Below are 20,388 nucleotides of genomic sequence, written 5' to 3'. Positions count from 1 at the left end.
AGTTAATATTAAAAAAATGCTGTTTGTCAATGGTGAATTATGAACTGGCTAGCAGTTCTTTTTAAAGTCGTTTTCTGAAATTATTTGAACCAAGTTAACCATATTGTTTCTTTTGTTTATTTCAGCGTATGCCAATGCCACCTCCTCCACCAACACCAGTATTTTCCCTAACTCCGTCCAGATTTGAACTTGAACCTGGCCAAAGTATTGACGTCCTCCTAGAAGGAAGCTCAGACATGTAAGTTGAATACTACTTGTATAACACAAAGTACATGTGTGCACACAGGTTGAAGTAGACTCATCGTAACGAACACTCCATTAATCACTCATTCCAAAGATTTAGCTAATGACAGGGCTCGAAATTCACAGTAGTCCCATGCCCACAGACTACCAATTCTTGTCATGAGGCTACCATAATTTGCAGCCCACTCAGGCTACCACTGATTATGTGATGAAGATGGAAGACTTATGGACATGAAAGTAATTTAATAATACACAAATTTCCAATAGAGGAAATCTGTTTTCAGTTCAGGAATATGGGACTACAGGTCACAATCCTTGGGCTACCAAATTATGAAATTGATAGCCCATGAGGACTATCGAAGAAAAAAGTTAATTTCAAGCTCTGGATGACAAATCAAATGTTTCATTCTAGGATTAAAGCAGTGTCTATTAAACTTTCTTCATAATTTTCCATAACTTATGATTTGTGAATAATTGTGCTGAATTTTTTTTTCTTCAAATTTCCAGTCCCAAAGTTGTAAAAGAACGGATGTTGTGTCATGCCATCATTGGTAGAGCTAGTGGCAAGGAGAAAATTATGAAGAGTGATATCAACATAGAATTTATCAGTCCATTGATGGAATTCACCACCAAACAAATCACATTCAGAGTAGAGAAGGTAAGTCTGTACAAAATGAAAATGTTTGAATATCTTACTGAGACATTTGATGCTCCGTTTAAATTCAATGTTAGTCCACTGCATAATTTGATATTATTACTCCAATGTCATTCTTCATTCAGCCAAGGAAAATATGAGTGACATATGCGTGTAAGGTCCTAAGGGCCTTGTCACTAAGATAAATATTTATCAGTTGAATGAAGAAAAAATATTGGAGAATAAGTGTAATGAAAAGTCTAGGCCGATATCTATAAATTCCAGATTTATTGTTTGAATGCATTCAACTTGGCTTGTGCATGGTGTAAAATGTCATGTTACTAGGAGTTGAAATTCAACAATAACAAGTTGTACACAAGACCATATTACTTCGCATTGAAGATGGACAGAGACAAGACCCTTGTGTCAGCTCCGGAGATAGCAACCTCACCGTATACTTTCTTTTCATAGGGACCTGAGGATGAGCTCCAAAAACAATATGGTGATTTTGAAATCCACAATGTGTCCTCATTATCTCTGACCACAACATTGACACTGGAATGTCCATTCCAAATTATCACAGAGGAAGGTGAAGAAGTCTCTGAAATGGTAAGTGGAAATGTCAATTTCAGAACTGGATATATACTAACTTAAAACATGCCATGATGGTAATTTAAATTTAAGCAAGGTCTTGTCAGCATTTTATATTTGAAAGGACATACTGATACATTAAAAAAGAAACCCATGTGATACAATATATTTAAAAAATTTCAACTTTTTAGTGGTGGGGGAGATATGTCAGCAGTGCTTTGATTTTCCATGAAATTATTCATTTATTTTAATCTTCTCTATCAAGCGAAGTATAGTGTATGTCACACCTGCCCAGTTAAGATGATACAGTGCATTGTCAGGTACTAATATAAACAGAACTTTGGTTTTTAAATTTTTTGTTATATATTTTTTTTTTCAGGAAATTGAAATGGAAGTGAATAAAATCTTGCCAGTGCGGATTGTATTTGATCCGGACTATCAAGAAAACAACTACACAAGAACAGCTGATCAGCTCTTGACAGTAGCTTACAAGGAACATCCACATATCGTAAGTTTTATGCTTTTGGTAATATTATAATCTTTGAATTGATGAGAAATTTCAAAAAGTTGGATGTCTTTGCATTGTTGTCTGTCCTATTACAATATGAAAACAATCCTTGTTGCTTAGTCATCAATTTGGAAGCAAGAATGTAGAACAGTGGAATGACTGTGCCAAAGAGACATATTTGTGACAAAGCTAGGGAGATTGGTTTAGGGATAGGCTCCAAATAAAAATTGGTAGACCCCTTAGCATAAATCGTATTAAAGTGTAGACAATGAATGGTCACAGTTCTATATTTGGCCCAATTTAGAATATGATTTAGGTACAAACAGATAGTATAGAATACATTTTTCATACACTAAGCAAAAGTCCTTTCCTCAGTTTTGGAAACATCCTCATAGAAAAGTATTTTATTGTTCAAACTATACATATTTTGACTAATGCAAATTGAAATTTTTGTAATCTTACATTCTTTTTTGCTTTCCTAGGACTATGTAAATTTGATTGGAGAGGTTTTCTTCCCCAACCTAACCTTTGAGAAGATGACGGTTGACTTTGGCTGTATCTTAAATGACACTGAAGTGACACGTTATGTGAACATCACCAACGATAGTCCCATGCCAGTCAGGTACCAGTGGTCCTTCCTAGAACCCGAAACACCCCTCACAATATTCCAAAAGGAGGAGGAGAAAGCTGACGAACTCCAGGTGGAGGAAGTTGAGGAGGATGCTGGGCGAGAGACAGAAGTGAACATCATTGAAGCTACTCCAAGAGATGAAGAGGAAAATGTTGAGAAAGAGAAAGAAGAGGATGAAGGCATTGGTGAAGAACCAAAGGTATGTCTTAAATGTCTTTACAACATTTTTAGTTGTATCTGTTTTGAAAACGATTCAGATTGAGATTGAGAAAGTGTCTGTGTCTGTGTCTGTGTCTGTGTCTGTGTGTGTGTGTGTGTGTGTGTGTGTGTGTGTGTGTGAGTGTGTGTGTGTGTGTGTGTCTGTCTGTCTGTGTTGTCTGTGTCTCTGTCTGTGCATGTGTCTGTGTGTGTGTGTGTGTGTGTGTGTGTGTGTGTGTGTGTGTGTAAGTGAAAATTAATGAATGTGGGTGATGCCTCAAGGCTTATGAACCTTTGGTATTGAATCAAAATTAATCAAAAACATTTCTAAAACATTGTTCTGCTCTGTTCATTGGAGTTGAAAGGGGAATAAACTGCCTACATAATAGTCATACAATTGATTTAATACACTGTTATTATTTGTGCAGGAAACTGAAGAAGATAAAGAAAAAGATCTGATAATAGAAGTAGAAGATAAAGACATGAAGGAGGAAACTGGCGAGAAACAAGATGAACCTAAAGATGAGGTGGATGGAGAGGTGAGAGCAGTTGTCAATTTTTATCAAATGAGATCAGTACAGGTTCACAAACATAAAAACTTGGTTTAAAAAAAATGTTGGTCTGTATTCAGAGATTTTAAGACTTACTTAGTCATCATTGTTGGTGTTCTACTCAAACTATGGAGTACCATCCACCCTGATAAATCTTTCAGTGTAGGGAATTTAGGACTTTTGAGTATTGTTTATTGTCTGTTAACTTCATAATTATTCAATATCTGCTAGCCCCCCCCCCCCCCCCCCCTCTTTTATAACAGATTTGAACATGCTGCAATTCTCTCCCCAGAGGAAGAGGCGAGGAATAGCTATATGAATGTTTGTTTCTATTCAGAATTAATTGCTTTGTTGTGTTTTTGTTCAGGAGGCTGATGATGAACAACCTCGGAAAGGACGAAGCACACCAGTGGTGACCATAGATGAAGGAGTTCGTCCTCCTAGCAGTGCTTCATTAGGTCAAGTTGATGGATTGGGTAAAAGTAGACTGCCATGGTTGGCTGGAATTGCAGAACCAACTACCATTGGAATTGAAGAGGTTAGTTTTCTTTTCATTATTTTGATTTCGCTTTTCACCTACTTTGACACAAAATGACAACTGCAATAAATTTTTTGGTTTTACAACGTATATTATGAGGGGTACTTTATTGTAACATGGTGAAAGCATTAAAAAAGAAAAAAAGGAATTAATTCTAAAAGTTGATGTTGAAAAACAGTGACGAAGGAAATAATTAAGATCAAAAATTAGGAATAAAAAAAAAGAAATAGAGAAAAATCCATTCTCTCCTCAACTTTCTGAAACTTGGTGTTTTCGAAGTTTTTGGATCTCAGAAAAAAGACTGGAAATGGTGAATTTGACAATTCTGTTAAATTGTATTTGGAAAACTTGGTATAACAAAAGCCTTCAGAATTTACATAGAGTAGTACTTACTGCTTCTTACGGAACTAAATTCAAAAAAAAAAATTCAAAAAAAAAGAAGAAATTCAAATAAAAAAAATTTACAGTCAGATGTCCTGATATGAATTCCCATACTAAAAATATATATATTGGTTGATTGTCAATCAAGTCAATAATACTCACTCATTGATATCTTGCAGGTGTTTGATATTCTGCCATTGTATGGTATGTTATTACCCGGTGAGAGTGAACGCATCACTTTCACATTCTATGGTCATGCCGACATTGGTAGTGAAGCTAAAGCTATCTGTGATGTAGAAGGAGGCCCTAGATATGAACTTGATCTACAAGGAGAAGCTTCCTTAGTACAGTATGAGTTTGATACCAGTGATATCGATTATGGAAGGAGGGTAAGTGACTGATCAGTTTTATGATTGCACCCTTTCACATTTTGATAATCTTACCTGCTTTCAGGCCTTTAAGTAAAAATTGTTTGGTTCCGGTGACCCAACCCCACCTACTTTTTCACGCCAACCCTAAAGACTTTCTTTTTGTATTTGAGAAAATATAATAAAATTGCGAAAATTATGAAGTCTCGCAAGACAAGTGGATGTGGAAACTGACATCAACTTAAAACGACAATATAAAACTGTTCTATCAATCTGTAATGGCTGTACATCTGCTGAGAAGAACGGGGTCCCAATAATACAGAGACCATATGGAAAATAACATAAAACATAACTACCTGAACTAGACACTCACATGAGAAAAAAAAAAATATATATATATATAAATAAATAAAAAAAATTTACCTACCCCACCTATTCCAAAATTGACCGTAATCGGAAAAATACAATTTTTTTTGTTAGGCCTAAATAGTGTGTAACGAAAAAAAAGGGTATGCATATATGACATGATCTCATTTTAAGTATGGAAATTTTTATCTATTTATTATTTATTGATATATTACTATCCATTTCCAAACAATGAATTAGATGGGCCTTATTTCTTAAAAATTAAGATCACTTTTTTCCTTGAATGTTTTATCTTTCTTTCATGAATGTATCATAAGTAGAGGTGCTTAGATAGCCATGGTTAAAAAATACAACCCATGGCAAAAAACACCAATGTGTTTGCTTCCATGAAGTGAGCCAAGAAAAGACTTCATGCAAAGACAACATTAGGTAAAATTAACAATACAACTGATACAAAAATAACAGTGGGTGTCTCTGATGTGGAGTCACATGATACTTTTATCAGTTTGTGTATGTTATCTGGAAGTTATAATGTAACAATAACAGTTGTACGCAATCATTATATTATGTGTAGAGTTCTATCAGCAAACATAGGTATGGGATCTGGCACTCATGTGGTGTTTATAATTTGATAAGTTACTGACATTAATTACTTTGTATGTTTTCGCTTGAAACTTGTCTCATTCCTGTTGTTCACAATCATGCAAATGCATCGGTGTTTTTTCGCAGGTTGTAACTGACTGTAATCTTTATGAGGTATTGGTTAGGAGTGAAGACATTGATTAAAGTGAATTTAAAAAATTGAAATATGACATATGTATTTTCATTTTTCCAGATGTATGATCAAGTAGCAGAAGCCGAGATTATCCTTCACAATACTGGTAAAGTAGGGTTTGATTTTGTGGCTTTGAACATGGATCCATCAACCAAAGACAAACCTGTACCTGGTGTACCAGTCATGATTCCACATAGTGGCCACATTGAAGCCAACAGTCAGCAGAGATTGATGATCAAGTTCTTACCCGGAGTACCGGAGAAATTCCACAAGAGCTTTGAGGTGGGTCGAGATTGAAATTTTAACTGTTTTCACAAAAAATGTCGAACAGTGGACTGACTGTAGAGTAGACACAAAGGTGTATTCAAGCTAGGGAGATAGGGTTAGATGTAGGGATAAGATTCATAGACTCAATAGCATATAGCTGGTTTGTATGATCAACAACAATGTAGATCTTTGGCCTGACCACAATTTTATTCAAGCTAGGGGGTTATTGTTAGTGTTCAGTTAAGGATAGGAATAGTGTTAGACACCCTAGCATAAGGTGATTTGTAACATCTACTAGAATGGCCATTGTTGTATACTTGCTCTGCTGTATTAGTTGTAATGACTGCTTCGCAAAGCAAGGGAAGAACAAAGTGACAAGTACTTGAAGAGCTACCTGGCTAAAAAATGATAAAAGATTCATTTGATCTTTTGTAGGTCCAAGTAGCACACTTTGAACCCGATGTCATCAACATACGTGGAGAGGGTGTTTTCCCACGGGTATCCTTAGATCTTCCAAGGTTTATGGACGAAGAAGGACGTTATCCCTCCCTCATGAAGGAAGCCAAGGAAATGCTTGGTAAAGATACCAAGAAACCAGATAAAGAAGACAGACCCATGAGTGCCATTGGTTCACCACATCCTAAAGATGTGTCTGAAGACATCAAGTCAATAGCATCTGTACAGGTACGTTTTATGATGCAGAAAGTTTGATAAAATATACTCAAAAATTACTAGTATCGAAAAAGCCAGGATGGCATGATTCATTACATTTGTCTGATTCATTTCCATGATATCACAGTTATAGATCCTTGAGATACTGTCTAATCATTGATAATTAACTGATGATAACCAATTCTCACATTATCATCCATACCCTAATTGTTATCCAATCACATCTTGCATGTATTATACCACCACCATATTTGCATGGTAATGTTCATCTTTTCCCCCATATTTCCATTTTCATTGCAAACACTCAGTTGCCATACCTGAAGGTAAGTTGCGTATTAAAACATACAAGAAAATGTTTGCTTTCATTGATTATCCCATTGATAATGATAATTTATAATAACTAAATGTTTTAACATATCATTTGTGTTTAATGTGTTCTTGGGATGGAACAGTTGTTAATCTTTTGTTCAGATTTTATCAGTTAATATTTTGTCTGAATTTGACGGTTTTGTTTTTAATTAAAACCAAAAATAGTTCTTGATTTATATTGTGAAAACATTTAAAGTAACGACAAAAGTTTCCTTTTAGCACATTATTAACGTGAATTTTGTTTATGCACTTAATAAATAACATGTTCAGTCTTATCTATATATAGGAAGGGGTTTTTTTTGTTTCAGATGTAAGGCTTGTGTATATTTTCTGAGTAATTGCACAATTTAGTAATAGTCAAGTAAAGATGTAAATGTAAAGTTTATCTGAATTGAAAACTTTTGATATTAAAAGTTACAAAGAAAAAACAAAGTGTGCTGTATTAATTCAGTAATTGAGAGTGGAATGGTTAACAGTGTGGAAACTTAAAGGTTTTGTTATTTGGCAAAAAATAATGTATCGTTAAAATTTTTAGCTACTCTTACATTGAAAATAATGCAAAGAAAAAATAGGAGTGGAAAAAATAGAACAGTAGACCATGATTCTCACAATCAAGTCAAGTGGTTTTATGATCCAAAGAGATTCACCAGCTTGGTTTCATGATATACATGTGAAGGTTATTTTATCACAAGCAGGAAATGTTGCTTTGTCCAAATTTTTCGTCCAGAGTCGATCGACTACTTCAGTGGACTGAATGTTTTTTTTATGATGAATTGAATAATTACTATGTTCATGATGACTTTCTGGAAACATTGTAATATGTGTGTAATGTTTGACTATGATTTCTTACAGAATGAGTTTCCATCAGAACTAGAGCTACAGATGGAAGTTGAACGTATGATAGTGAAGGAGTATGCTAATGACCATCAACAAGAACTGATGATGAGTAGAGCAGACTCCATAGCTGCAGCCACGGCTGTAGAAATGCATCCTGAACAAACACCACGGCAGATGGGTCTGACACCCAAATTAAAGAAAGGGAAAAAGCAAAGGTGGGTGATGTATTTCTTTTGCATGACAAAAAGTTAATCATTCCATGATGTAGTTTAACAATGACAGAAAATTTAATACATGGAGTGATATGAGCAATATGAATCATTAAACTTATGAAAGATGACACTATTGTGATGATAATTTACTATAAGGTGCGAGACTGGTGATGAGAGGCACACTCCATGTTATGTACTTCACTACTTCTTCGCATCACCAGAGTTATTCATTATGTAATTTTAACTGCCAACAATAAAGCTGCACAGAAACATACACAGGTCATAAATAATATCAGAAAACAAAAAAACAGATAATTGACTTTGGACTTTTTCTTTATTTTGCAGAGCTAAATTACCTGACTATAGTTTAGACTTTGGATATGTAGTCCTTGGTACAGTCCGCACGCACATAGTCCGAGCCATTAACACAGGGTACTATCCAGTCTCCTTTGCTGTGGATCGTCACTGCTTGGCTGGAACAGGATTCAACGTAGAACTAGACCGTGTTAGAAACTTACCTGGTTTCCCAGATCATGAAACTGTTGACTTTGTTGTGAGTTTTGATCCACGTGGCTCTAACTTACCTCTGGGAGATATTGAGACTCTAGTGCCCATAAATGTAAGTTCTTTTGTTTTTACATTATTTTGTATTTGATGCTGACATGCACTGATGCTGCAAGTATTTCAAAACTTAAATGTAAATGCTCAGATTTAACTGTATAATTTCAAAAGTTTCCCTAAAATTTGCTGAAAATCTCAAAGGCTTGTACTCTGAATGATAATCAAGAATTTCTTTCATATCACCAATTTCATGAACAGATTGTAAATGGACCATGTGTGCATATGAGACTTAGAGCCAATGTAACAATGCCTGACATGGAAATCTCTACTGATACCCTCGACTTTGGCACAGTACAATGTGGTCAGTGTAGGGTCATTACTGTCCAGTTACACAACCATAAACACGTCCGCTGTGAATGGTCATCATTGCCAACTGAGAAAGAGAAGAAGCAGGTAAGACTAAAAGGGATTGAAAAATGTAAATTCTTCTTGGACCAAATTTGGAGTGAAGATGCAGTAAAGTAGAATGTAAATGGCCCAACGAAAGATTTGATAAAAAGCTACTGTACTTTGTCTTTACTCAGGCTAGAAGTTTGATGTCTTGTTTCAGGTACAGAAATGTTTGTCTGTTTTTGAATCTGAAATATATGTACCTCTACACACGAGTATTCCAGTGTAAACTTATGTCAAGAATAACCCAGACCTTGTGCAAAAGGAGCAAACCTGGTACAATTATTGGATGATGTAGCAAACAAACTTTTGTACAACTTTGGGACAATGTAGCAAACCTTGTACAAATGTGGGACACTTTTGCAAACTTTGCACAGCCTAGGGAAAATGTGGGACAGTTTTTACAACTTCCTGACAGCGTATCAAACTTTGTACCACTAAACGGACATGATGAAGTAAACCTTGTACAAAGATGAAACATACCATGTTATTTTTTACCATTTGTCTATGTAAATGTAAGTACCCATGTAGGTATGTATGTATCTATGGTGTACTTACAAGTTACACGTATGTCTGGTAAGGTGATGGTGTTCAAGAAACAATTGCCATTCATTGTATCATGTTTTTGTGTGATATTGTTTACTTTGTGTGAATATAAATACACAATATTTCATATTTCATATTCATATGTTCATATGGTCACACTATCATTGTATACAACAAACAGTCATGCAGTCCACATCATTCTGTACATTGTAATATGTCATGTACCATGTCATCATGTGTGTCCATTCTAAGTATAGAAAGTAAAGTTTTTGTGTTAACTTTTACTTCACATTATATTGTTAAATTGTGTGTTCATGTTGTGTGTTTTAATTGTAAATTTTCTCTAAATGCTAACTTTTAAGGCGGAGGAGGCCTCCAGGAAGGTACAAAAACGTCATGTAATTAAAAGTTTTCATTGTTTTGCATGCTTCGATTCTCATTTTATCTGGTAGATGTAGTGTCTATCATTACTAGTAAAGTACTCTCTATCTGTAGATGTAGTAGTACCCATAGTAGCTATCATTCTTCTGATCATCTGTAGTATAAATTTGTGTGTCGGTGTCCTTCTTTTGTGTGCATGTCTAATTCCATTATGTAGTAGTTCTCCATTCTTTATACGATTACTGTAGATAAATCATCTTAACACTCATTTTGCCTGTTTACTAAACCTGCTAATTCATAGTGTATGTATGCATGCTTTGAAACTCGCAAATGAGATATTATTAGGCGAGGCATAATGCATATCATGGCAAAAGCGTAGTGATTATATAGAAAACGAGGGAGGATGGCTATGTATGTAGCAACATTCAATTCATGTGGCCTATGGAGATGTTGTCCAGCATTCAATATGTAAATCACAGACATTGGTCAACAACAACAACAACAACAACAACAACAACAACAACAACAACAACGACAACAACAACAACGATGATGATGATGATGACGACAACAACAACATCAACAACAACAACAACAACACTGCAAACAGTTTTTGTACACCCTTGGTCCTGTGAATGTGCATGACCTTAATTAAAGATGATCTCCAGCTTGCAATAACTGTACATGTTCTCCCCACTGCTACTGTGTAGAACTAGAGTTAGTGTTTACATCACCAATGTTAGTTACAAAATACATAAAACTGTCACTCAAAGATGATTACATGGAGATGGTGATATATCCATAATCACTGCTGTGGTTTTCTATCATTTAGAAAATTAATATTCACCCAGATTTGACTTCCATGAATTCATCATTCATTGTTTACTTACGTCTATCATAATTTGGGATAGTTTTTCAAACTTTACTGAAAAAAAAGAGAAAAGTACGTAATGACATGTTTATTGTTTTAATCAGTGATCTTTAGTTTGTGGTTAATTTTCATCCATACTTGCCTACTCAAAATATTGAAAACCAATGGTCATTATTAAGTGACAGTTCCACTGGTGATTTCGCTACCTGCTAGTACTAATGAAGTTAGCTATATAGTATAAAGTCCTTATTATTGCATCAAAACAAAATATTTGGAGGGTATTGGGTATTTTTTGGCTTGGTGATGTAATATAGATATAAGTGTAGACAAAATGTACAGTTTACTTTTGCACTGACATTTTTATGACTCTGGTAATGGAGCCTTCCGTTTACTAGAGATAAGGCGCAAACTAAATCTATTGTTGTTCAGTCTGGTAGATTACACAAGTGGGTTATAGCGGTTCCTCTGTTGTGGGATTCTAATCACCCTGTGACCAAGATAATGTAAACTTTGGAAGTACTAAAACAGTACACTGCAAGTTCTCTGCAGACGCCTCCCTACAGAGACTATCAAACGTCCATTCAATAGCTTATCAATGTTGTATCAACATGTTGCGACAATAGTTTTAGTTTGTGTCTGTCTTTAGTAGTAAACCAAAGGTTCAATTACTAGAGTAATATGTATATTACTGGCAAAAGAATATAAACACAAGAAGAACGAAACATTACGTGTTGGTATAAAATTGAAATCATCAAGAAGTGCTTGAGCAGTTTTTATGTAAAATGTAGGAATTGACAAGATACAAATACTTCTCTATTAAAATCAGAACAAATATAGAAAATTCTACAACATTCTTGAAACTACTAAAACTGCAAAAACCACTACTAGAAATTCTTACATACTAATCATGAATTTAATATTTGTTTGTATGATAGGTTGATAAGCATGTACCAATGCATTTGAGACGCAAAATGAAACCAGAAAAACCCAAAGCAAGGAACTTTGAAATGATGCCTCCAACTGGTATGCTGCTACCAGGACAGAGAATTAATGTACAGGTCAAGTTTATGCCAACTGAAGAGGTGAGTTCTGAACACTGGATAACTTTTAAAAAAAGTTCTTTTAAATTAATTTAAATGTAAAATTTTATACAAATTTACTTATCTACACCAAAAACAAAATAAAAAGGAAAAAGAGAATATTTTAATACATCACGTCAGCATGAGAACAAAAATTTACTAAATAATTCTCAAGTGTGCTTTATGTAAATGATGTATACTTAATAATACAGATTTACATTGAAATATGCATAACATAAATTATGTAAATTTCTGTTGAATTTAACTATTATGCAAATTAGTTATGTTTATCCAATAACTGAATGTTTCACATAACAGAGTTCATTTGCCTCTATTCATTGCCCTGATTGGCCATCAATTTTCATCCACTCTCATTTCGTTCCAGAAAATCTATGCTGATAGAATTGCCATCAGATTGGCTCAGAGCAGTCAGCGGATTTTACTGCTGGTAAATGGTCATGGTTTGGAACCCAAACTAGAGTTTTCATCCTCTTTAGTGGAGTTTGGGCCTATTTTACCACACAGTCAGGGAGATGAGGTGGAAGTTGTAGTCAAGAACCCTGCTGACTATCCTGTAGAGTTCTACTCTTTGGAATTTGACAGGCAGTATTTAGAGGAAGAAAAGGTAATTTTGATGATTTGGACGGCAGACAGAATCAATTTTAAAAGTTTCAGAGGAAAGTAAAGATAGGTTAAAGGGGAACACCGCTCCAGGAAATAGAGACATTTTCATAATCTATGGGAGAGTCATTTCATGATTTTACATAACGTACAATCACTTGCGATTTCAGAGAAACATGAAGTTGATCTTGTGCCTTGTGCCCAATGGGAGTTACCCGAAATATATTCCTGGTTGAACAATGAATATTCATGACTCCTTAGTGCTTATACCCTTCAGTTTATAACATCTCTCATCTTGCCAAAATGTTCAAAAATTCATTGAATACTGTAGGTGGGAATCGTATGCAATAACATATCAAGAAGACTGACTAATAGTTTTAGCTGAAATATACTATATGTAAATTATTTGTACTAATACAAAGTATGATTCCAGTGCAGGGAAACAACTTTTTTGGTAGTAAACAGAAAGGTTTGCTGACTGAATTTATATACATAGTACAGTGTTATCACACATTCTTCTGTAACTTCTGTTGACAAGACAGAGAAATGTGTTTCATACTTTTTTATTGGCTGATTTTGTAACATCCATTTTTTGTCCATATTTGTAGATACTGCGTATGATGAAAGGCTATGATGAGAATAATACCATTCTCTTGCCGCCTCGGCAACCAGTTGAGAAGTTGCCCACTGAACTCTTAGACTACTACACAGAGCAACTGAAGAAACAAGAAGAGGAGGAGAGACTCAGGGCTGAGGCAACAGCAGCTGCTTTGGCAGCTCAACAAGCTGCTGAAGGTAATACAATTTTCCTAAATATGTACTTTGTTCAACACCTCCAGCTATTTTAGATTAACTACATCTGGATCATTTTGTCAGAACTAATGTAGACTCTGAAGGACAAGTGATTTGTTCAACACATGAGTCTGTCTGTTTCAAAAAGGGAGCTTGTCTATTTTTCAAATTTAGTATAGGTATACTTTAGTGCTCAATTTTCAAATAACGTTTTAAAACCACAGTAGAAAATTATCTAAGATTGACAATGTTTTTGCAAAGGGTTGTAAGTATGTAAAATCTACCGGGGTTCTCCAGTCATTTGACCTGGTTTCCCTAACAAAATTACCACAGACTCTACTGGGAAACACTGCCATTTTTACCCCTTTCCCCCATTCTGTTACCAGGGTTCTCCAACCTTAGTAGAAACACTGATTGAAAATGTTTTCTTATTTCTAACAAGGTGGTGAAGAAGGTGCAGAGGAAGGAGCACCTACAGGTGAAGACCAAACTGGTGCTACCATCATTACAACAGCGCCCTCACGCCCTCCCAGTAGCACTCATGAGAGTGAAAAAGACAAGAAGAGTGATAGGGCAGACAAGTCTGTCATTGATAAACATACCGTCATCAAAGATGGTGAACGTGAAGAAGGGGATAAAACTGAAGCTAAGGATGAAGACGAAGAGGGGCAAGGTTGGTGATCGTTCTGATTTTTTAACTGTTTTTATACTTAAACCCCAATATTTGAATGCCAGGATCTTTGATGCCCATGTTCTACACTTATAGAGAACTTAAAATAGACAGGAAAACAGATCCATTGGAAACAAGCAATGTTTTATTTATAAAAAGAAATGCAAAGACATTGTATACACTGAAAAACAAAAAGGGGAGAGAAGACAACGGTTGAAAGAGGATCATCACTATATAAATATAAAAGAAAAGTTTATCATAGAGTAATTTTCAAATTTGTTTTATTTACATACTGCACAATTAAAAATTTGAAGATGAGAATATAAGATAACCATAATACTAGATTTATGTAACAATTACAATTACAGTAGAAATGGTGACATCATGGAGTTGTTTGTTTTCTTTCACAGACAAGAAAGACAGTGCCAGCAGTGTTGGTGTTGGTGAACTAGAAATCACCCCAGTCTCAGCTGCAATAGCACGTCATCTAGGTATTGATCTCTCACCAGAGGGGAAAGCTGCTCGGAATAGACGAGGTGTGGCCATCGTTGTGCATGGTGCCCCAATGTCTGGTAAGTTGTCAGTTCCATTACTCTTTGAGGTATGCACATTTGATTATAGATTGCTCCCCATTGATAATAGACCCCCAACCCCCACCCCCATGATCTGTCCAAAGTCCTCCACAGTCATAGGTTTGGAAATTGAATTATTGATAATTTTATTGAATGATAGCTATGTGACTACCCCATCCATTTCTGTAAACAAGTACACTTTCTAATGATGTACTATGAAAACAAACTTTTGTTAAATCTACTTAATCTTGGAGTAACTCCTGTATGTTCGAATCATTCTCAGGAGCTCAATTTTCTGACTTGACACTTCTCTATTCCTTTAAACATTTGGTGTGGATTGACCCTTTCAGCACCATTGACCAGACCAATGAATTTAGAGTCTAGAGTGATAGAAATTCTTTTTGATTGTGTGACTTATCGATATATCTGAGAAAGTTTTCAACACATGATTAAACTTTGCATTTTGTCTAAATTGTTAAAATAGCTAGTATTTTATAGAAGGCGTTCCTTATTTATGACAAGGGTTCATCACATGTCGCAGCATGAACATAATTGACCTGTGTGTGTTAATGTCTCTCAACAGGAAAAACCACAACCGCTGTTGCTTTAGCCAAATACTATGAAACAGCCTTATTAACAGTGGATGGTATTGTGCTGGAAGCCATTTCAAATGGTACATCATCTGCAGGCCTGCGTGCTAGAGAGCTGTGTTCCCAGGCAGCCAAAGCCCAACTGCTGAAGGAAGGGGAAGGTAGCGATGCTGAGGCAAAGGCAGTTGCCGGGGGTCTCAGTGTTGAGGCTGTCACAGCTCACGCTGCACAGGGTGGAGGATCAGGTAGGCACCTTGTCTGTTATATGCCATGAGGCTTTTTATATTGTGTTTCTGGGTTTTTTTTTCAGTGCACTGTGTGTATGTTAGGCTTTGTCCGTAAAATATTGGAAATCAAAATGTTACAAAAAATCATGCTATGTGAATTGCTTGATGTATGTATTCGCGCTTCGCCCATGAAAAAAATGTTTTGACTCATAATTTAAAAACGATACAAATTTCATGCTATTTGAATTGCGTGTATGTATTTGTAGCTTGTCCATAAATTGAATAAATTTGGGATAGAAATCAAATTGCAAACATGGTATTTGAAATTGCTTGCATGTACTTGTGCTGGTCTTTAGACACATTTGGACTCACAACAATGTAAATTCCATGTTATTGACACTGTTGTAGAGAAATTCAGTGTGTTGTGACGAGAAGTGTATATAGATGGGATATCAGTATATGGTCAAAATATGTGTACTGAGATGAGATTTCTATTTACAGAACTTGTAATGAGTGGATGCAGTTGATTTGCTGAACTGTAGTCAGTTATAATAATGATTATATTGAATTTTGTAAATAGAAACTTCATTCTGTATTGTAATTACCATACAAGTGTTATCCTATCTATTTCTACATATAGCAAATACTGCATGTAGGGCGTAGTTTATCAGACGTGAAATGTATGAGAGAGATTTTGACAGAAATGGACAAAATTGAATCTGAAATGAACAATTTAAGCAGCTGCGAAATTTTTGAACCTTTTCTGAGCAATATATCATGTTGAATCTTTTATTATCGCTAACCGTTCTTTTCAGAAAGGGTTCAAAAAATCTCTCTCAAAAACGAAAAAGTGTGGAAGGGCTCACTAGAAATGCCCTTACATACTTAGCCATAGTCTGACTGTTTTGTTCATTTTTCACCAACAATATTCACACATTCAGACCAAAAGCTATTGCCTTGGTATCTCGATAACAACACCATGCAACAATAGTTACACACTTAGATCAAAACTGTTGTCATAGTATTTTGACACTCCAACATGACAACAGCACAGAACTGCAAACAAGAACAACTAGATTGCGTTAATTTGAATTTGAACTTATCATGTTTGACGTGAGACACCATGATACTAAATTTCAACATGTCTGAATGTGTTCAACACAATACATTACATATCATAACAATATCATCTGTCTGTTCATCTTCATTTCAACTGAATCTTTGAGTGCGTTATTTCATAAATCTTTCAAAATAGGTATGACAAACCCCTCTTAATGTAATTTTCAAAAAAATTCTCTGAAATATATACAGCAAATACTAGTAACAATGTTATCTGTTAATTACTGTCGGTATCTTGTTTAAATTTCTAATTTGCTGTTTCTTCTTGTGTTAGAGAATTAAAAACTCAAATATCTTGTCTTACTGAGTAGATTCAGAAATAACTGCAAAATTTTTATCTGTGACTGTCAGTCTGTGTTGTAAACTTCTGTTCAGCTTGTTTCTAGTAGTGTTATAATGGTTAAAACTCCCATTGTCTTTCCTTTCCTAAGTTGATTCAGAATTGATAGTGAAAAGTGTTATCTTTCGTTTACCCTTTTCTGAAAGACCTGTGATTGTAATGACTTCATGTATTTCTGTATCACAAAGTTGTATCCTTCCAAGAGGAGTCTCTTCAAGCTCCCTCCAGGCACTCCAAAACTCGCTTGCATCAAGGTGGCTATCTATGTTCTCTGTAAATTATGCTGCATGGGCAGACGAGTTATTTCTATCGTCGGCTTAGACAATTTATGTGTATTATGCCTGGATGCCTTGCTTTTATGTTGTATGTTGTATTTCATGCTCTTGTTTTTCATTATACATACATTACATACACAAGAATCCTTGCTGCCTCACAGTCCCAACTGATAGCTTCTTGACATTTTATAACGCACAGTCACGTAGAATGTCAAGATGGTGCGTTGATCATACGATGCAGCAACGATTCGTTCAAAACATATACTCCAAAAAAATCACGCAAATCACCTCAAATCGCAGTGCATTAAAAACAGTAAATATATAAACAGTAAGACTTGCATGCTTGGTTTGACAATTTGGTAGCATCATATAGGGAAGGTTTTTTTATGTGCAGTGCTGTTTTAGATTCAACATTTGCCTGGGCAAGGTTGTGTTAAATGTGGGCCTGGTGTACCTGTTGCTGTGTTGGTGTGTCCCCCGTGCACGAGTGCTTAATATTTTAATCCCAATGATGTGTGGTCAGAACTCAGTATTCGTTTGCAATGAACATAGTCAATACTAACATATTTCTTGCAGAAAACTTAAAAGCTAATTTTTTCCCCATAGACTTGGAAATCTACATTGCATATGTTTCACTCTAGAGCAATTCTGTTGTTGCTGTCGATTCTGCCAATAAATTGTTTTGATCTTTCCTGAGATTCTTCCCGCTCTATGCAGATCGATGCATGCAATGAAATGTGTGTACTTTTTTCAGAGCAATCTGGACTTTAAAAAAAAAATCTATCTTAATTTTAAATTTCAAATATTCAGTTCTGTGTATTTGGTTTGTTAAATAATTGATTTCAAAAGTACATTTTTAAATATATATTCATTTCTATAAATTGGTTTAAGTAAATATTGACTATGATGAAATGCTAATGGTGGCATTTTTTTATTTTTAAAAAGAGTGAATGCTTGAGTTATGGCCGTACATCGCTTTGCTTTATTTTTTCCTCTTTGCTTTGTTGCTCTCACCCATCACACCACTGATTTTAGCTCCTCTGCACCCTGTTTGTTTTGCACCTTGCTTCAGGCTCCGTAAGTGCTGCTGGTGTGGGCGGCCACTCTGGTGCCCATTCAGTGATCAGCAACCGCAAAACAAGCACTATTTCAGGCCACAAGCCAGCACACAGTACCATTGGTAGTAAGGCAGGACCAGATGAGGATGGTGGCGGTGGTGGTGGTAAATCAGACAAGAAGGACAAAAAAGACAAGAAAGCCGACACAGACAATACTACACAGCTCAGCGGAAGCCCTCCTCCAGCTGCACCTATATCTCGAAGACTCAGTGTGAGCGCAAGTGTAGCTGGCGAGGAGGGCCTCATGAGCTGTATATTGCCTGAGGATCTTCTAGTTGAGATATTGGCAGAGAGATTACAGGTAAACTTATCGAGCTGTTGTTAGCGTGTGCAGTGTTCAATTAGAATTGGGGTCAGTTTACAGATACTAAATTTTTCTTTCGTGTCGAGTACAAGTATGATGATTTGATATTTTGCACTTGTTAATAATGTTGAACACTTATGCTTGATCATGTTGACAGTTTTGTTAAAGTTTTTTGAGTGACTTGTTCATTGAAAGTTTGCTTGGTTGGATTATTCAAAATCTGTACTTGTAACTGGACATACCATAAGCCAAAGATCAGCATACTCCTTTGGCAGTGGAAATTTATGACGAAATGATGTGTGTGATTTTAAGTTGTTTTTTTATTTTTTTAAAGCAAAAACTAGTTCCTGGATGATTCGTTTGAGTTTATATTTGTAATTCAATTTAGAAATTGATATCTCATTGAAATATAGGGTATCCGTTATTCACTTACTCTAACATCTAATGTTACAGTCTTGCTACAAGAGGGCACTCTTCACATGGATCGTAGTGTTATACTTTGCCACAAGAGGGCGCTATACACTGAAAAGTTGTATTAATTGTTGGATAATATGTAATTTCAGTTGAATGATTGTCATCGTGGAGTTGTCTTTGATGGTATGGAAACTCTATTCAGTCCCACTCTACTGGCAACTTCCAATGCTATTCTGAAAGCATTCAACAACAGGAAGTATATCTTCTTTGTCACAATGAAACTGGAACAGTCAGTTCTGCAAGCCAGAGAAAAGAGAGCACATGAAGAGAAAGGTGAGTTTCTGCTTAGGATAATTTTGTGATTTGAATGTAACATGACAGTGGTGGCAAGTTGTCTGTAATGCAGAGATTCTGGAAGATAGGTGCTAAAGGTTGTGTTTACAGACATATTCTTTTCTGAATTTCATATTTTACAAGAAATATAAATTGTGTTAAGAAATAAACAGTTGCAATAGCAAATTCATGTATATATTAAACCTGTATTCACACTCTCATCTTGTTCATTAGGACATTCACATGCAGGGAAATGTATATTTCACTGACATTACCTTTTTGTACAGTGACTTTTGCAAGGATAAAAAATCTTGACAATTTAATCTTGATTAATTTTTTTTACAGAGCGATTGGAGAAGCTTCAAGAAGAGGAAGAAAAGAGAGCCTTGGAAGAGATGAGTGAAGATGAATATGATTCACTTAGTGAAGATCAGAAAGCTGAGATTGACATGAAGAGATTGAAAGCCAAGAAAGAAAGACTCAAAAGGTAGGCAGGCTGTACAAGTTTACGACAAGTGAGACACCGACAAGAACTGATTTTGGTTGATGTTTGCAATCACCATGTGAATAGAGTTGGGAGTAGGGAGTTGCTGGTCTACTACGGATCTTATAACTATCAAGCATTACTGAAGAGGCAGTTACACAGGGAACACTCAAGATCTCTCAACATACAGCAAAAAATCACAGATAAGAGCTTTTCACTTTAAGGAGACTAGATTCGTTTATTCCAACAGAACTCAATATCCAAATATAACATAAATTTACCATAAGAGTTTATCACTCAATAAGCATCAAGGGAAAACAAACCGTAGGACTTCACCATATTGATATTAACAGTACTTTCAAAAGTGTGTGTTATTATTTAATTTCTTCATTTTTGTCTCAAAGGGAAATGGAAGAAAGGCAGGAAAGAGAACGTAAGGAGAAGGAGCTCAGGCAATTGGAAGAAGAAAAACGGCTTGAAGAAGAAAAGTAAGTGTTGAC

General features: G+C 35.4%; 1 protein-coding gene across 2 annotated transcripts in view; it reads left to right on the top strand.

Moving 5' to 3' along the window:
• LOC144437826 (hydrocephalus-inducing protein homolog) overlaps positions 1-20,388 on the top strand; it is a 63,659-nt gene that overhangs the window by 11,445 nt on the left and 31,826 nt on the right. Inside the window, exons 19-42 of one of the 2 annotated variants that reach the window (XM_078126854.1) lie at positions 126-238; positions 751-901; positions 1,349-1,486; positions 1,848-1,976; positions 2,459-2,806; positions 3,234-3,344; positions 3,724-3,894; positions 4,455-4,664; positions 5,845-6,066; positions 6,487-6,735; positions 7,945-8,144; positions 8,487-8,760; positions 8,961-9,155; positions 10,061-10,081; positions 11,886-12,032; positions 12,415-12,654; positions 13,259-13,445; positions 13,885-14,115; positions 14,523-14,684; positions 15,268-15,519; positions 18,389-18,654; positions 19,221-19,404; positions 19,750-19,891; positions 20,293-20,376. In XM_078126854.1, coding sequence (XP_077982980.1) covers positions 126-238; positions 751-901; positions 1,349-1,486; positions 1,848-1,976; positions 2,459-2,806; positions 3,234-3,344; positions 3,724-3,894; positions 4,455-4,664; positions 5,845-6,066; positions 6,487-6,735; positions 7,945-8,144; positions 8,487-8,760; positions 8,961-9,155; positions 10,061-10,081; positions 11,886-12,032; positions 12,415-12,654; positions 13,259-13,445; positions 13,885-14,115; positions 14,523-14,684; positions 15,268-15,519; positions 18,389-18,654; positions 19,221-19,404; positions 19,750-19,891; positions 20,293-20,376 — 4,427 coding nt within the window. Of the gene's footprint in view, positions 1-125; positions 239-750; positions 902-1,348; positions 1,487-1,847; positions 1,977-2,458; positions 2,807-3,233; positions 3,345-3,723; positions 3,895-4,454; positions 4,665-5,844; positions 6,067-6,486; positions 6,736-7,944; positions 8,145-8,486; positions 8,761-8,960; positions 9,156-10,060; positions 10,097-11,885; positions 12,033-12,414; positions 12,655-13,258; positions 13,446-13,884; positions 14,116-14,522; positions 14,685-15,267; positions 15,520-18,388; positions 18,655-19,220; positions 19,405-19,749; positions 19,892-20,292; positions 20,377-20,388 lie in introns of both variants that reach the window. The other variant, XM_078126853.1, reaches the window with a different exon arrangement.

This window comes from Glandiceps talaboti, chromosome 7, assembly GCF_964340395.1.
Source record: "Glandiceps talaboti chromosome 7, keGlaTala1.1, whole genome shotgun sequence".
Taxonomy (NCBI): Eukaryota; Metazoa; Hemichordata; class Enteropneusta; family Spengelidae; genus Glandiceps; species Glandiceps talaboti.
The sequence above is the reverse complement of the archived record's forward strand: the minus strand, read 5'-3'. Positions and strand labels throughout refer to the sequence as shown.